This window comes from Asparagus officinalis, chromosome 6 (assembly GCF_001876935.1).
Source record: "Asparagus officinalis chromosome 6, Aspof.V1, whole genome shotgun sequence".
In the NCBI taxonomy this organism is placed as follows: domain Eukaryota; kingdom Viridiplantae; phylum Streptophyta; class Magnoliopsida; order Asparagales; family Asparagaceae; genus Asparagus; species Asparagus officinalis.
This window is the reverse complement of record NC_033799.1, coordinates 73,762,846-73,781,213: the sequence shown is the minus strand read 5'-3', so window position 1 is coordinate 73,781,213 and position 18,368 is coordinate 73,762,846. Positions and strand designations below refer to the sequence as shown.

General features: G+C 36.9%; 1 protein-coding gene across 1 annotated transcript; it reads left to right on the top strand.

The window, feature by feature from the left end:
* On the top strand, positions 16,486 to 17,914 carry LOC109845636 (piriformospora indica-insensitive protein 2-like). The gene has a single exon (XM_020414905.1). It carries the CDS (start codon positions 16,499 to 16,501, stop codon positions 17,876 to 17,878), a length of 1,380 nt encoding a protein of 459 aa, XP_020270494.1. The 5' UTR covers positions 16,486 to 16,498; the 3' UTR covers positions 17,879 to 17,914.

The following is an 18,368-nucleotide window of genomic DNA, read 5'->3' as shown; positions in this document are numbered from 1 at the left end:
CATATGTAGTTGATTATTTTCAGACTCCAGATTAGTATTTTAGTTCATAGAGTTGAGAGTTATTGTAAGACTTTTTTTTGACTCATTGTATTTGAGATTTAGTTCAGACTCAGAGATATGTCTATTTTATTCCAGCTGGGCTCACCATTGATATTATTATGCTTCTTCTGTGTTTATCCAGTGTTGTTCTATTTCTATTTTTGACTGTCTGTACCTTCACCTATTTATTGTTTCCACTAGAGAGATAGTGATTGTGATGGTGAAACTTGTCATAGCATGGTGGTTGATGCTTGGCAGGTTTGACAATCCGGGTATTACCTGGGACTGCAACCTTGTGTGAAGCCTGGGGCGTCACACTTATCACATGTGGTGAGCATGGTTTTGAGATACATGCACGATTTAGGAGTGGGTCATTAGGACGCTGTGAGATGGATTTTGAGGTACATTCGAGGTACGCTCAATGTTGGTTTGATTTATGAGCGGCACACTACAGGTGGGCAGTTATGTATTGGCTACGTTGATTCGGATTATGCCAGGGATTTGGATAAGTGCCGGTCCACGACGGGGTATTTGTTTACTTTGACCCGTACGTCGGTGTGTTGGAGATACACCTTACAGTCGACGGTGACTTTGTCTACAACGGAGGCAGAGTATATGGCGGTTACGGAGGCTGTGAAGAAGGCTATTTGGCTTCGAGGATTTTTGGAGGAACTTGGTATATCGCAGAGGTCCATCACTATTTATTGTGATAGCATGAGTGCTATATATTTGGCGAAGAATCAGGTTTTTCATGCGAGTATGAAGCATATTGACGTTCGTTATCACTTCATTCGAGATGCTCTTGATGTGGAGATTGTAAAAGTCCACACGAAGGATAATCCGACGGATATGCTCACTAAGGTGGTTCCGACCAACAAATTTGATCATTGTCGAAACTTGTTGCACATTCGTGATTGTTGAGGCCGTTGACGGCCATTTAGATAAACTACGGGCGGCTTGATCCCTTGGGAGAGGGGATACATAGGCAACCACATTGGTGTAGCCGAATTTGGTGAGACGACGTATTGGTGCTCATGTTGGTGTCGGCTCAGTTTTGGAATTACTTCGCCGAGGTGGATAATTATTGGATAACAGGATTCCTAATCTATTTTGGTAACATGAGGTTATTAGGATTCATAATCTATTTTGGTAACATGAGGTTGCCTAATCTATTTTGGTAACATGAGGTTATTAGGATTCATAATCTATTTTGGTAACATGAGGTTATTAGGATTCCTAATTTGTTTTGTTTTTAAGGTTATTAGGATTCATAATCTATTTTGGTAACATGAGGTTATTAGGATTCCTAATTTGTTTTGTTTTTTGTTTTAGGATTCATAGTCTGTTTTGGTTTTAGTTTTTCTATATATAGAGAGATTAGAATCAATCATCAAAAGAGATGAGAGTTGTAATCAGAGATTAGAGAGACTTTTGAGCATTATGAGAGGGAGATATTGTGAGCAAGTTGAGATCTTTAGTTGAGGGTTAGTTTGTGAGTTTTGTGAGATTGTAACCCTTTGTACTCTCCTTGATTTAGTGGAATCTTCACATCCTCTCCCTGTGGACGTAGGCAATTTACCGAACCACGTAAAATTGGTTATCTCGTTATTTGTGTGATTTGTAATAGTTTATTTAGGTTCCCTCGACAAGTCAGTCCTAGAACTGATGAGAGAAAGAACTGATATCCCACTTTGTTGAGATATTTTACTTAAGGTTCTTGTTTCATTTGTGAAACGAGAATTCCTATTGCGACCTGACTCTCTTGTTGTGTTGCCGAAGTGTTATCGAAATTTCCACTACGCGCAACAGAGAGAACATAACTATTTTATAAACAATACTTAAGAGAGTATGAGATCTACACAATATATGAAGTGTTTTGACTACTCAAATAACTCGACACATTGTTAAATAAAGGTAGAGCTCGCTTCAGGGTGTATGAATGATAGTATAACTATCATTATGAATTGAATGGTGCTAGAGTTAATGATAACGATTTGTTGGATACTTCCACAAGTGAATTTATTATTTAACGAAATCAAAGTGAATAATCCTACAATAGTGTTGCCTACCTGTCCTTCAATTTATTACTTATGATCTTAGCCCACTAAAGAATAGAATAGGTAAATCATGGACCTGTTGAAATTCCCTATTTATGCTTACAATAATATATAACTTTGAGTATTACATACACGTCTATAAAAATGTTGATGGTTTTCCTTCGAGTAGTGATAACAAGAGAGAAAATTGTGGTATCTGTTTTTTTTTTCCTTTTTTTTTCAAAATTGATGACTCATCAATGAAGCTCATACTTCTTTCTTGTAATGTAGAAATAGTTTATGACAGAATAGTTTAGTTATCATTATTATTTTCTCTCAGTTTCTCATAAAATCTCACAATATGCGATCAAAATGTTCCGCAATCTAGCATAGGTCAAGCAAGTCGCGTTACTAATATCTCAAAAATTATTAAATTCCTACATGACGTAGCATGCATTATATATCAATTAATATCCACAATTTGAGTAAGCTTGACGTCCCATTTCCTTTTGCTCTTACAGGAAAGAAAATTTTATAAACTTCCATAACTAAATAACAACCTACTACAAAACTATATAAATGTGGAAACCTTAATTCTTAATTTATTAAAGAACAACAAACTTGTACCTACCCAATAACAAATTAATTACGGTTGCTATGTAAAGAATATCAACTTATAAATTCTATAATTTACACACAATCACATCCTCACATTGACAAAAAATAAACGCAAGTATTGTTTTTTTATAAAAAAAAACTTGCAAAAATAAAGATTAAGTCAAACATGAATAATTCACATATCATCAAGAAATTAAAAAAAAGTAGAATTAATTAAACCTCCACCTTGAGCTAGAATGTGGCTGTTGTGGAATCTCAAGGAAACATATAAAATTATATACTAGTGTAAGTATTGTATCTTTAGAAATTTCTCATAGGGCCGGTTAGGTTCAGGTTAAAGGCTGCCTTAGCCCATCCACCATTAGAATGAATTAATTATAATCCTGGCCCATTAAGGAAGAAAACTTAATGTATTGAGACAAGCGAACTTCCCGTACGGAAAGAAGAAGGATTTGGATCTTCTCACCTATTCAAAAAAAAAATAGTAAACAGAGAATTATTTTAAATAAGGCTTTCGATTTTTTTAGTGTGTTTATAATTCATTCTAGATATAGTATTCAGTATCTTTGTATGTGAGTTGTAATTCACACTGAAAATCAAATTAAAATCACCTAAAAAAAACGAGTCACTTGTCGTAATTTAACAGTTATTTTTCACTATTTTTTAACAGTAAAAAGGATATGAATGTTGGAGTTATATAATAAAGATAACTTAAAACTTGGGCTTGTAGAGGAAAAAAGGAAAAGTTTAGTCCCACATAGGAAATGGGATAGAAAAAAAGGGTCTTTATAAGCCTTCCCTTTCTCCCCTATGCCTAGAAGAAAATAAAAGGTTATGCTCCACACCACACATGCGCGCGTCAGCCGGGCCGGGCTCGGGGCGCGCACACGACCTGCGGACACGAATGCCGCTCCGGATTAATGGGCCTTTAATCTGATACATTTTTATTTTTGAATAATTAAAACTGATCTTCCACAGATTCCATTCCTATCCCAAGAACACCTCAAGAAATAGAGTATCATTGTCTACACAGAATCTTAAGAGCTTTATCTGATAGGTTATATGATATATATTATACTATCACTAATGCTAAAGTTCTGTGGGAAACCCTAGAGAAAAAGTATGGTTTAGATGATATGGGAATTAAAAGATTTAAAGCTTCTGATTTTAACAAATTTAAAATGGTAGATTCTAAACCAATGAATGAGCAAATTCATGAATTCGAACATATAGTTCACCAATTAAAAGTGAATGGATCTATCCTAGATGAAACATTTCAGATAGCATGTCTTATAGACAAACTTCCCGAGTCCTGGTCAGATTTTGCCAAAAACCTTAACCATACCCAAGGAGATCTTACACTAGAACAAGTGTTGAATTCCATTAGAATTGAAGAGCAACATAGACTCAGGGAGAAAAATGTGACAAAATCCGATCCCAAAGAACCCAAAGTAAACAATGTTGAATCCAAACCCTTTCCCCAACACAAGAAACGTCCCTTCCACCAAAATCAAAATAAAACATTTAAGAAGAAATCCTTTCATCAAAATAAGAACCCTGTCCACTTTCAAAAGAAGGAAGGAGCTGAACGTCGAGCCTGCTTCGTTTGTGGAAGAACCAACCATCTTGCTAAGGACTGCTTTTTCAAGAAAACTGAACCACTCAAGCCTAGGAAGGGAGGACCTCCACCTAATAAGTCACAAGTAAACATGGTGACTTCCAGTCCAGCTGAGGCTGCTTTCAGGTCTGTTCTCTTCACTCCTGAAGTAAACATGACCTTTCAAGCAAATGATTGGTGGATTGACACTGGAGCTAATATTCACGTTTGCTCTAATCAATCTTTGTTTTCCACCTATCAGGTCTCAAGTAGAGGAACTGTGACAATGGGAAATAATAATGTGGCTCCTGTATCCGGAATAGGTCGGATCAACCTAAAGCTGACTTCTGATAAGACTTTGATCCTGCAGGATGTCCATCATGTACCAGACATTAGGAGAAACTTAATTAGTGGATCTTTGTTAGTGCAACAAGGCTATAAGCTTGTTTTTGAATCAAATAAAGTTGTAATAACTAAGGGTTTGAACTTCATTGGAAAAGGTTTCTTATGTGATGGTCTTTTTAAATTGAATGTTAAGAATTCTACTCTTGCATCTCCAATAGCTTTGAATATTGAACCTTCCATCACTTGGCATCAAAGATTAGGACATGTGAATTATAATTCAATTAAAAGATTGATGCATCTCAATATAATTCCAAAGCTTAATATAAAAGATGATGAAAAATGTGAAATATGTGTAGAAGCCAAACTTCCTAAGAAACCATTTAAAACTATTGATAGAGATTCTGAGATATTAGAACTCATCCATAGTGATGTTTGTGATTCAGGAAGAACAACTAGAGGGGGTAACAAATATTTTGTAACTTTTATAGACGATTGCTCTAAATATTGTTACCTCTACTTAATTAAGACTAAAGATGAAGTCATAAACAAATTCAAAATATACAAAGCAGAAGTTGAGAATCAGTTGGATAGGAAAATTAAAATACTAAGATCAGATAGAGGTGGTGAGTACACTTCTAATGAATTAAAACAATTCTGTGAAGAGAATGGAATTATTCATGAAATAACAGCTCCATATACACCTCAATCTAATGGAGTAGCTGAGAGAAAGAATAGAACACTAATGGACATGGTAAACTCAATGTTAATTAATTCTGGTGTGCCAGAAAATTTATGGGGAGAAGCTCTCATGACTGCATGTCATATACTAAATAGAATTCCATTCAAGAAATCTGATAAAACCCCTTACACAATTTGGAAGAATAGAAACCCTAATTTAGATCACCTAAAAGTGTGGGGGTGCTTAGCAAAAGTCAAAATACCTGAGAATAAAAGAAAGAAGATTGGCCCTAAAACTGTAGATGGAATTTTTATTGGCTATGCTTCTGATAGTAATGCAAATAGATTTTTAATAATCAACTCTGACATTAATGAGATAGCCAACAACACCATAATTGAAGCTAGGGATGCACATTACTTTGAAAATATTTTTCCTTACAAGACCAGAATAAACAACACAGGCCCTAGCTCTAATAATTCAGATCCTAGTTCTAATCAAGGTGAAACTAGTTCTAAACAAATTAGACCACTAGAAAGTCCAGAGGAGCCTAGGAGAAGTAAAAGAACTAGAATAGAAAAGGTCCATGAAGATTTCTATGCATTACTTGTAGAAGATTCTCCAGTTACATTTGAAGATGCAATGAAATCAGTAGATGCTCCATTTTGGAAGGAAGCTATAAATAATGAGATACAATCTATAGTTCAAAATCATACTTGGGAACTAACTGATCTTCCTTCAGGATGTAAAACCATAGGATGTAAATGGGTGTTTAAGAAGAAACTTAGACCTGATGGAACAATAGATAAATATAAAGCCAGATTAGTAGCTAAAGGATATACCCAAAAGTCTGGTATTGATTATTTTGATGTCTATTCTCCAGTAGCTAGGATTACTACCATTAGAGTCCTCATAGCTCTAGCATCCATTCACAAATTAATAATACATCAAATGGATGTTAAAACTGCATTTTTAAATGGAGACTTAGATGAAGAAATTTATATGGATCAACCTGAGGGATTTATAGCTTCTGGACAAGAAAAGAAAGTATGCAAGCTTATTAGATCACTATATGGTCTCAAACAAGCCCCAAAACAATGGCATATGAAATTTGATGAAATTATACTATCTTATGGATTTGTAATTAATCAAACAGATGAGTGTGTATATCATAAAATAGATAAAAACAACAAAATTGTGATATTATGCCTATATGTTGATGACATTCTTATTTTTGGTTCTGACATACAAATCATAAATGATATCAAACACTTTTTATCACAAAATTTTGACATGAAAGATTTAGGTCAAGCTGACCTAATTCTTAATACTAAAATCATGAAAAATGAGAATGGATATGTGCTATCACAATCACACTACATAGAGAAAATCCTTAAGAATTTTTATGATCCAAACTGTCAACCTGTTTCCACTCCATATGATCCTAATGTACATCTAAAGAAAAATACAGGTCATCCTCAATTACAAAGAGAATATGCACAAATAATTGGATCACTAGGATTCCTAACAAACTACACCAGACCTGACATTGCTTATGCAGTAAATAGACTTAGTAGATATACATCAAATCCTGATAAGAGTCACTGGGATGCTCTAGAAAGAGTTTTGAGATACCTAAAAGGAACTATGAATTATGGTTTACACTATAAAGGTTATCCATCTGTACTAGAAGGTTATTCAGATGCAAATTGGATTAGTGACTCAGTAGATGTAAAATCCACCACAGGATTTGTGTTCCTTTTAGGAGGAGGAGCTGTGTCCTGGAAATCTACTAAACAAACTGTAATGGCTAGAAGTACAATGGAATCAGAAATGATAGCTCTTGATACTACTAGTATAGAAGCTGAATGGTTGAAAGATTTACTAACTGAAATTCCACTAATGCAAAAACCATTACCAGCCATTTCTATTCATTGTGATTGCAGGTCAGCGATTGACAAATGCCATCAAGAGAATGCAAATGTGAAGATGAATCGACACTTGAAAGTGCGACATAAATCCTTGAGATATAAGATGAAAAACCATATAATAGCCTTAGATTTTGTAAGATCAGAGAAAAATCTTGCAGATCACTTAACTAAAGGCTTATCTAGGGCAGTGGTCCTAGAATCATCGAGGGGGATGGGGTTAAGCCCATAAGAAAAATCACTGCAGTGGCAACCCAACCTCGCAGAGGTTCAATGGGTAGAAACAAACTGAATGAGTGATTAATTGTGAGGAGCACTGAATTTATTTGCTCTCATCCCTAGGATGATCAGTGCTCATAAAAAGCAAGTGAAAGGTTGAGTCTAACTCTTAATGAATCCAAGACCCATGAGGCAGGATGCTTACTTGCCCGCATCCTTATTAGGATTCACCTATATGTGTGTAGTTGTGAGGCCGCGACTATGGGATCAGGGCTGCTCCCTAGTAACACACATGAAAGATACCTGCGCAAGGCCGATAATAGCGCAACCCGTTTAGAATTCTTCAAAACTGTACTATGTGTGCTTTCTGTAGAAATCCGATAAATGAGACTGGTTCAAGGCGAAGTCCACCAAGCTCTCACGGATCTATACAACTGTCACTAAGTGAAGGTTCAAACCGAAAGGTACCTCCACCTATTACATAGTATAAGAGAACCAGCAATCTTATTTATTTTTAAGTTCTTCTTTTATTGTTATTTCTGAATTATTTTAAGTTTTAAGTTATGTGGGGGATTGTTGGAGTTATATAATAAAGATAACTTAAAACTTGGGCTTGTAGAGGAAAAGAGGAAAAGTTTAGTCCCACATAGGAAATGGGATAGAAAAAAAAGGGTCTTTATAAACCTTCCCTTTCTCTCCTATGCCTAGAAGAAAATAAAAGGTTATGCTCCACACCACACACGCGCGCGCCGGCCGGGCCGGGTTCGGGTTCGGGTCGGGTCGGGTGGCACGCGCACACGACCTGCGGACACGAATGCCGCTCCGGATTAATGGGCCTTTAATATGATACATTTTTATTTTTGAATAATTAAAATATAATATTTATTAATAATTAAAATGTAATATTTATTTTTGAACAATTAACATGTGATAAATGTTTTGTAACGGTTAAGAGAATTAAATTTTGAAACGGTAATATTCATGAGATTTAAATCAGAATCAAAACAGAAAATAGTTTTTATGAGAATTAAAATCTGTAACTAAAATAAATTAATTGCGGATTTATGAGTAACGGATGTTTTAAGCCTATAAAAGGACCTAAATCTGAAGAGTTTGAGACAGTGTGAAAAACACAACGTATTCTCTCTTCTTCTCTGTCATTCCTCTTCATATTACTGTTGTTATATTTTTGTTGGTTCCCTGAAAGTCACGAAGAATTCACAAAGCCTTCTTGAAGCTCGTGCCGACGAGAAGGAGGTCGCCTGACCGAGGGTCGTTGTATCTCCGGGGACTTTTACCGCGTAGCCCTGTACGAGAGGGGGCAATTAGTTTCTTGGGACAGTGCTTGCACGCCTCGACTATCAGGCTATATTCTAAACTCAGTTTAATTTTATATCTATTTTGAATCATTATCTAATTCCGTTAAAACTGCATTTTGTGCTAATTATACTCTAAACAGCTTATTTTCCTAACAATGAATCCCAGAGTGAACTGATATATGGCCTGTTAGAGAGATCACTAAGGAAAGTGAAGGGATGTTAGAACTTTTCCTTCCCTTTCCTTCGCCTTCTTTATTCCCCAATTTGAGGGGTAAGATTTTAGTGTACAATTTGCCTTACTTCCTCTCCTCTACCCTCCTAATAGAATTTTTAAACAATGTTAAATCCAAAATTTCCTTCCCCTTCCCTCCTTTACCCTCCATCCAAACACAGCAACAGAGACAAGAGGCTGACGACAAAAAAAAAACCCTTTAAAAAAAAGCATGACACGCATGTGTCTCAGCAGTATTCTAAAATTTTCTCTGGGAACAGTATTCTAAGTTTACTAATTTTTATCCTGTTTATGTTGATCTCATTGATTCTACTTTTTGTACTTATCATACTGTTTCAAAGATGATGTTGAATAAAAGTTGTACAATTATTAGAATAGAAGGAATCCTATTTGAACTATTATTTACAAAGTTGATGTTATTTATATCATGAATAGAAGAGATATAATTTTGAGACTAATCTTGCGACCATATAGACAAAAATGGAATAGGTCACCTCTTTTTTAGAGTATCCTAAAAAAATTCTTAGGAGGGGTTAGTCAAATAGAACTCAAAACTAGAGCTAGGATTGTGGATAAAAGTTTATAGAGTTAGTCAACTAGAATTAAAACTAGAATAAACTCTTACGGTGTTACTTAATTAGAACTCTAACAAAACTAGAACTAAGATAATTTTAAAAAATTATCGTTTTTTTATTTTTCTATACAAAAAAAGAGAGTTCTAGTCTCTCAAATTATCTCAAGTTTTATCTTAAAACTAGGTGGTAAAAAACTAGAACTCTTATTTGTTTTATTATTTTTTAATTTTTATATTATTTTCTTTACTTCTATCATATTATGGCTATCAACATCATCAGACTATGCTGTCAGATAAGATTTCGTCTCCCCTTAGTCATCTCTAATATTTTTTTTTACCGAATATTATAATTATATAATTACTTTAAAAGTAAAAATTGTATCAATTCATAATTTATTAAACAATAAAATTGAGAGATGAGAGAAAGAGATCTCGAGAAGTAAAAAAGGAAGGAAAATATGAAAGCTTTTTATTATAATAACAACTGTTAATATCTTGTGGTCTCACCATTTAATAATAAATAACATTCTCATAAATAATTATCAATCAATAATAGTAAGTTTAAAATACATATATTTATATTCTAAAAATACATAAATATATACTTCATGATTATAAAAATTTTAAAAGCACATACCTCTTTTTTCCCCGAGGAGCAGAAGTTAATCATTTCATGGCCTAGGAGAAAGGAATCATTTTAAGGTAGACTTCTATAAGGCCTTTGATTGTGTGAACTGGTCTTTCCTTCTGTCCCTCCTTAAAGCCAGAGGTTTTGGCCCCAAATGGTGCCTTTGGATCCAATATATTCTATCCTCCTCTAAATCAGCTGTTCTAGTTAATGGCTCCCCTACTAAATTCTTCCGATGCTTCAGAGGTCTCAAACAAGGCGACCCCTTATCACCCATGCTCTTCCTTTTGGTGGTCGATGTTCTCAGCAAATTGCTGAATTGTAGTGCAGCTTCGGGGGATTTATCTGACCTCAACTTGAAAGGGTAGCTAAATTCTATCATGACTATACAGTTTGAGGACGATACCATTATCTTCTCTAGGGCCACCCCCTCTGACATGGCCACTCTGAATACCATCCTCTCCATTTTTGCTAACCTATCAGGCCTTTGTGTTAACCCCCTCAAATCTAATCTTTTTTACCTTGGTAAAACCCCCCATAAAGGAAAAAATGCTTGCAGAGATTCTCAAATGTTCAGTTGGCTCTCTCCCATTTTCATACTTGGGACTCCCCCTCAAAAGAGGCTCTCTTTCCAAAAGAGAGTGGCAACCTCTTCTTGAATCGTTCACCAAGAAGCTATCGCTATGGAAAAACAAATCTCTTTCCATTGGTGGAAGGCTAACTCTTCTAAACTTCGTCTTATCTTCTCTCCCCCTCTACTATATGTCTTTTTTCAAGCTGCCGCAGTGGTTAATCAAGGCCATAGATAGAATCAGAAGAAATTTTCTTTGGAACGGTAGCCACCCTCAATCAAATATCAAATGCCTAATTAAATGGGGTAAAGTCTGTAAATCCAAAGCTGAAGGAGGTCTTGGGGTCTTAGATATTGCAAACTTCAACAGAGGTCTTCTTTCTAAATGGCTATGGAGAATTTTCGATAGAAATTCTCTCATTAGCAAAGTGTTTTTTTCTGTTTACTCCAAAGACGGGTCAAACTCATTTGCTCATCCCATAAAGTGCACGGCTTCAAGTTTCATCAAAGACTTATCCTCCATTCACTCAACTTTTTTCAACTTGGTTAAATGGAAAATTGGAGATGGTAGAACTGACAGTTTTTAGCATGATAAATGGTCTGTGACAAACTCCCTCTGCAGCCTATTTCCAAAAGCTTATCAGTTAGCTCTCTCACAGAACTGCTGTATCAGATCCCAAGGTAGAATGCTTAATAATGTTTGGTATTTGCATCCTCTCACCAGAAGAGGAATTTCGCCCCCAGAAAGGTCAGATCTCAACCATCTTCTCTCTTCTAGTATCTTGCAACATTAGTATCTCTTCTGCTCCAGATGAGCTCTGGTGGACGCTCCTCCCATCGGGGATTTTCACAGTTAAATCCTACTACTCCTTCGTCAACTCAAGGGGCATCAAATCCAAATTCTTTAATACGATCTGGAAATCTTCTATTCCAACCAAGGTTAAAGTTCTATTCTGGATTATCTCCAACAAGAAGCTGAACACGAAAGCAAACTTGATCCTAAAGGGCTGGACATGTGACCCAAGATGTCCTTTTTGCAATTCAGGTGTAGAAACCCACGATCACATTTTTATTAAATGCTCATTTGCTCGTGCCATCTGGTCCTCCATCCTTCCCTCTCTTCCCTCAAACTGTTGGCCTCAGACTGATACTGTTCCACAAAACTCCCAATTTGTGCACGGTTATTAAAATTATTTGAAAGATTCTGTTGCCTTGTACTTGCTGGTGGATCTGGTTCAGTAGAAATGCTCTTATTTTCAAGGAAAGTCAAGATTCTGTTGCCTTGTACTTGCTGGTGGATCTGGTTCAGTAGAAATGCTCTTATTTTCAAGGAAAGTCAATCTAATCCTCTTCACATTGCTCTGGTGGATCTGGTTCAGTAGAAATGCTCTTATTTTCAAGGAAAGTCAATCTAATCCTCTTCACATTGCTTCTAATATTAGGAGATATACAATGTTTTGGACAGATGCCGAAGAGGAGAGGCTGGCGAGGAGACTCCGCAAGGCTACTTCAAACCTTTGAATCCAGGAGCTTGCAAACAAGAATGTCAAGGCCTCTGGGGACAACTTTTCCCCATGCTCTCTAACCCAGGCCTCACCATAAATTCTGCTGGATAAGGATATTTTACCAAATGTTGGAAAAACTGCTGTTGTTCCTTCCTTTTTCTAGTTTGTTCTGTTCTCTAGTAGGCTGCTATCAACTCTTTATGTAAGTATGTAATATGTACCTTCCAACTGTAGTATCGCTGCGGGTTCAGTTTGGTAGGTGACGACATATGTCCGCTCCTTATCTGCTGCACTCTCAGTGGTTCTGCACCTAGTTGTGATGCTTTTTTGTATCTGTTTTGGTTCTTAATAATATTCCTATATGAGCAGGGCCTCCAACCCTGCTTCTTCAGTTAAAAAAAAAAGTGATTATAAAAATTTATCCTACTTTATTTTATCAAAATATCTCGCTCCAGAAATTTATTCGTATTTATCCCATTAAGATATCACACTAGTAAAAAAATTATTCTACTTTAATAACTATCTCATTTCGCATCAAAATGTTCCAAGTGACTACCACCCCCTTAGTCAATAAAATTGTCTAACTTAGCACTAAAATTGGAACACATATAATTCTAATTTCTCATTTTTGACTACACCCCCGAACACGTGTAAGAAGAAATGTCATCTAGATGCTGTTTGCTGTCGAAACCCAACAGCAAATCCCTCCTCCTACAAGCGTGGGGAGCCGTCACATCACTTCACTTCCTGCTCCCAAGAGACATCTTTGACCACTTAACACCAACGGAGCGGTAACCTTTCCCGGCCCTACCACCATTTACCCTCACCTCCGGTGTCCCGACCTCCCCGGTGCTGAAGCCAAAGGGGGACAAGACGTCTCAGGGCGGGCGGTGACCGGACCCCAGAACCCAAAGGTCTAACACCTCATCATTGTGCTCTCTTTTATTCTCTCTGCGCGGGGGTTTCTACTGTGCACGAAATTTTACTTTCCATTTTCAGTGTTCGGCTTCCACTGTTGTAGTACAGTTCTGGCAGCAGACAAGAAGGCCCGTTGCCAAACACAGTAATTACTTGAGAAGAGAAAAAATTAGGGTCAATTTTACAAAACCAAGCAGAATTTTGGGGGGGTGGTGCGTATAAACCTCATTATAAACTTTATAGAGGATGAGGAATTGTTATTTCATATTCTGACATGTCCTTACAGGTTGAGTGTATAATGTGCTGAGACCTGGAGCGTAAGGATGATATTAGAACACTACGTAGAAATGGATAGTCTATATCATTCGTGGATGGTTTCAATGTTAGTTTACGAATTACAACCCTTCTATTTATGATGTAGATCAGCTTATTCTTATAAAGAATGGTTCTAATAGGATCCCTACTGAAACCTGAAATCATACAGTGATATCAAAATTTTTGACATCTGTATTAGTTATTGGTAAATAAAATTGAAATCTGAATTGCTCTAATACAATGATTATTTATCAAGTTACCAAATATTTCAAGAATGAGCAAGGAAAATATTTTTTCCGTACGCAAAAAGAAGAAATAATATAAAACTAGGTATAGATAGCTGAGCCTAGGGATCAAAAAAATAGGATTGGGATCCTCTTCTTATCAATAGTGTTTCCTAATATCTCTTCATGCATCTCCACCATTCATTTTGTGGGTAAGTACAAAAGCAAAGGTGGGTCCCACAAAATGAATGGTGAAGATACATAAAGAGATATTAGGAAACACTATTGATGAGGAGAGGATCCCGATCCAAAAAAATACTAGCAAGGAGGATATCGTTTTCAATCAAGTCACTTCTCGTCACTGTCTCCCATGCATGAACAGAAGCCGAACAGTACACACTCTCAAACTCTCAACAATAGCCAATTTCCCCAATAAACAAATCAAAAATAGCCTAACATTTAAGAATGGGCCCATCAACTCTGACCCCTCCTCTGTCCATTACGAACTCCACTAAGGGGCTGTTTGCTTGCCAAAAAAAAAGAAGGAAATCAAGGAATAGGAAACCTATTTTCTTAAAAAATTGTTTTATGGTTGTTTGGTTGGCTAAAAAAAGAAGGAAATCAAATAATAGGAGATGAGTTGTCTCAATATTATTGGATGATGTGGGTATTTTTTTAAGAAAAGTTGTTTTGAGGTTGTTTGGTTGGTTAAAAAAGAAGGAAATCAAAGAATAGGAAACATATTTCTTATAAATAGGTTCTTCTCTTGTGTTTGGTTCATTCTTAAAAATAGGAGATGAGATGAGATGAGATGAGTTGTCATTATATTATTGGATGATGTGACCCACACTTAAGGAAATCAATTTCCTTGTTTTTTTGGAGGAAATGGGTGGAGATGAAATGGAGATGAGATGAGATGAGTTGTCATTATATTATTGGATGATGTGACCCACACTTAAGGAAATCAATTTCCTTGTTTTTTTGGAGGAAATGGGTGGAGATGAAATGGAGATGAGATGAGATGAGTTGTCACAATATTATTGGATGATGTGGGTGATTTTTAAAGATGAGATAGGATGGAGATGAGATGAGTTAGATGATGTGACCCGTTTCTTTTATTTGGTTTATTTTATTGGATGATATGAGATGAGTTGTTGGATGAAAATAATATTTTATTGGATGATGTGGATGAGTTGTTGGATGAAAATAATATTTTATTAGATGTTGTGGGTAAATTTTAGGGATGGAAATGGTGGAAATTGAAATTTTGGAGATTTCCAAGCTCCAATTTCCTATTCTTGGGTTTTTGGAAACCAACCAAACAGCCCCTAAGGGCGGTTTGTTTTCCTGTTTTTGAGTGAAAGATTTTTTTAAAAGTCTGTTAAAAATGTTAAAAGTATTATTTTTTGGCAGTTTTTTTAATCAAAATCGTCTTTTAAAAAAAAATTTGGCTAAAAGTCTATTAAAAAGTGCTACTTTTGACAAGTTTTCAAAAGAGTCTTTCCCTCAAAAACAAGGAACCAAACAGAAGCAATTCTTTGACAAGCTTTTCAAAAGAGTCTTTCCCTCAAAAACAAGGAACCAAACAGAAGCAATTCAATAACCCCCCCACCACCCACCCCCAACTTCAAAACAAATTCCCAAAAACATCAAACCTTCTCTAATAACCATCGGAACTTTCAACTTCAAACCTATAGTCGTACATGGAACAAATCAGCTTAAGTTCACATCAACTTGGGAGGGGAAAAAAAAAGACAATGGCAAAGTGGTTTTATTAGACCAATTTGAACAACTAGTTTTATTTTGGTCATACATCCCTCTTAGTCCAACCAAAACTAAATTAGTTTAGATTAAAACTTATAATTTATCAAGTAGCTGTCAAACTGACTCATGGGTGTGTTTGGCAACTTCGTAAAACTTGTTTTAGTTGATATAATTTTGGTCCGAAATCTAGGTTTTAGTGTGGCAAATCCGTTTTCTTTTAGATTCTAATTCTAAAATTTAATTTAACTAATTTTTGGGACTAATTGTTACATGGATCAACTCAGATCCCGTTAAGAAAAAGCCGGTCCGAGCACAGTTTATTTCAGTCTCAGGTTGAAAACTAAATCGGATAATAATTATTTAAAAGCGGACAGATTCGAAATCAATAAGCAAATCAAGATAAATGAATTAGTTTAAGGGGCTGTTTGGTTCGCTATTATAAGGGGTGGAAAACTCAGAAAACCCTTCCACGTCAGATTTTTAGTCCTTCACGTCAGCTTTTTTGTTTCCGTCCATTTCTTTGTGCCGTTTTGGTTCGCTCGGATGGAAGAGGGAAAACTCTGCTGAAATCGTCGTCAACTAAGATTTTTTTTCTCTCCAATTTCCTTCCCTAACCAAGTGAAATTGATAAAAACTCTGTCACGTCAGATTTTTTTCCTTCTCTGCTTTGTTTACAAAAGTTTTTCTTTTTTTTCTATGCGAACCAAACACAAGAAAAATAAATACATTGGTTTCCCACTATTTTTATGTGCGAACCAAAACAAAACAATCTATTTCTTAGAAAAGTTTGAAAAACTCAAAACTTGTGTTTCTTTACATGGAATTGCATTTCTCTATATCAAGGAAACGGACCAAACAACCCCTAAATACAAAAATCCAATAAACAAATCGAAAGCAAGGGCCCATCAACTCTGACCCATCCTCTTCCCTTTATTTATTAATCAAACTCTCCCCTCTTCACTCATCCATCCATCGCTCACAAAAATCTCGATGGCTCCGTCTCTGCTCCTCCTCTCTCTCCTCCTCTCTCTCCTCCTCCCATCGAACTGCAGCCCACAACCAATGCAAGCCCAAGAGCTCTCCTCCCTATTCAACATAATGGGCTCCCTTCTAGTGGACGGCCCATCATGGGCCCAACTCCACCCTCACCCATGCACGGACACTCCATGGCCAGGAGTCACGTGCGAGCTCGTCCTCAACCCCGACGGAGTCCAAGACCCCTTCCTCCACGTCACCAGGATCCACATCGGGCCGGACTTAGCCACCCCACCTTGCAAGCCCACGGCCCATTTAAACTCCTTGAGGGGCCTCCCCTTCCTCAAAACTCTCTCTTTGTTCAGCTGCTTCGTTTCTCCCTCTAATGCCACTCTCTCCCCTTCGTTGTTCTCCAATTCTTCATCTCTTCAGCAATTAGTGCTTAAATCAAACAATGGGTTAGTTGGAGAGATCCCAAAGAGTTTGTCAAACTTGAGGAATTTGAGGGTCCTTAGCCTCTCACAAAACAATCTTACTGGGCCTATTCCTAAAGAAATCGGTGGGCTGGCCCGCTTGCAGCAGTTGGATCTGAGTTATAACAGTCTGGCCCAACAAATACCGGAGACGCTCTCTGGGCTGACCAGTTTGACCATCTTTGACTTGAGCTACAACAAGCTCGAGGGTCAACTCCCAAACTCTCTCGGCCGACTCTCATCGCTTCGAAAGCTGGATCTCAGCTCAAATCTGATCTCTGGGAAAATTCCCTGGCAAATTGGCGAGCTAGAGAATTTGGCTTTGCTTGACTTGGGCCGTAATAATATTTCTGGCCCAATTCCAGAAACCCTCTCTGGGTTAAAAAACTTGGAGTATTTCTTAATGGAGAGCAACCCGATAAGAGCTCAAATTCCTCTATTTCTTGGTGATTTGAGGAGCCTGACTGTAATTGGGCTTTCTGGGTGTGGGCTTATTGGGCCGATCCCGGCCCAATTAGGCTCGCTTGAGAACTTGGCTGCATTGGCGTTGGATAGAAACAAGCTCAACGGGTCGGTTCCAAGAAGTTTGGGTTCGCTGTCCAAATTGGGTCAGCTTAATTTGAGTCAGAATGAGCTCAGTGGTGAGATTGGGCTCGGTCAGGATTTTGTGGTCAGGATGGGGAACAGGATTGATCTGAGGGAAAACAAGGGGTTGTGTGCAAAATTTGAAAACAACAGGGTCTGGGTGAATTTTGAGGCCCCACCCTGTGTGGGCCCACAGTTTGGGAGGGGGAGAGGTTCTGGTGTGGGACCATCTGAGAGAGAAGCGGAGGTCAGTCTGTGTTGTTTGGTTTGTTTTGAGAGGATAGTTTTTGTTTGTAGCTTGGTGGTTCTGTTTTTCGTAACATCAACTTTCTCATAATAATTTGTCTGGCGAAATGTTTGCTTACTATTCTTTGGGGTGTTGTACTATATTTTTTTGACTGTGGAATGATTGTTTTTCAATTGCAAGGAGAGAATCCAGTAGGGGTGGGCATGTGCCGGGCTAGTTCACCCCCTGACCCGGCCCTTTGGGTTTAAGGCCGGGCCAGGTTCGATTCGGGTCCGCCCGGGCCGGGTCCGATTCGGGTCCGTCCGGTACAGAGTACGTCGGACCTATTTCTCTAATCTTAGTTTTGGGTCGTGGGTCGGCCCATGGTTTTTTAATTTTTTTTTTAAAATTTCTAAACTATATTAACTTTGTATTAATATCTATTAGATTATACTTTAATTATTTTTTTATTTTATTTTTTATTTAAAATGATATACAACACACATTGTACAAAGATAAACATCACATAGAAAAAACATAGTAAATACAAAGATATACATGGTCCGAAGACTTTAAAAGAAGACCTACATCCATAGAATGT

Excerpts from the sequence above, each read along its gene's own strand:
- LOC109845636 (XM_020414905.1), top strand. The coding sequence starts at position 16,499 with ATGGCTCCGTCTCTGCTCCTCCTCTCTCTCCTCCTCTCTCTCCTCCTC.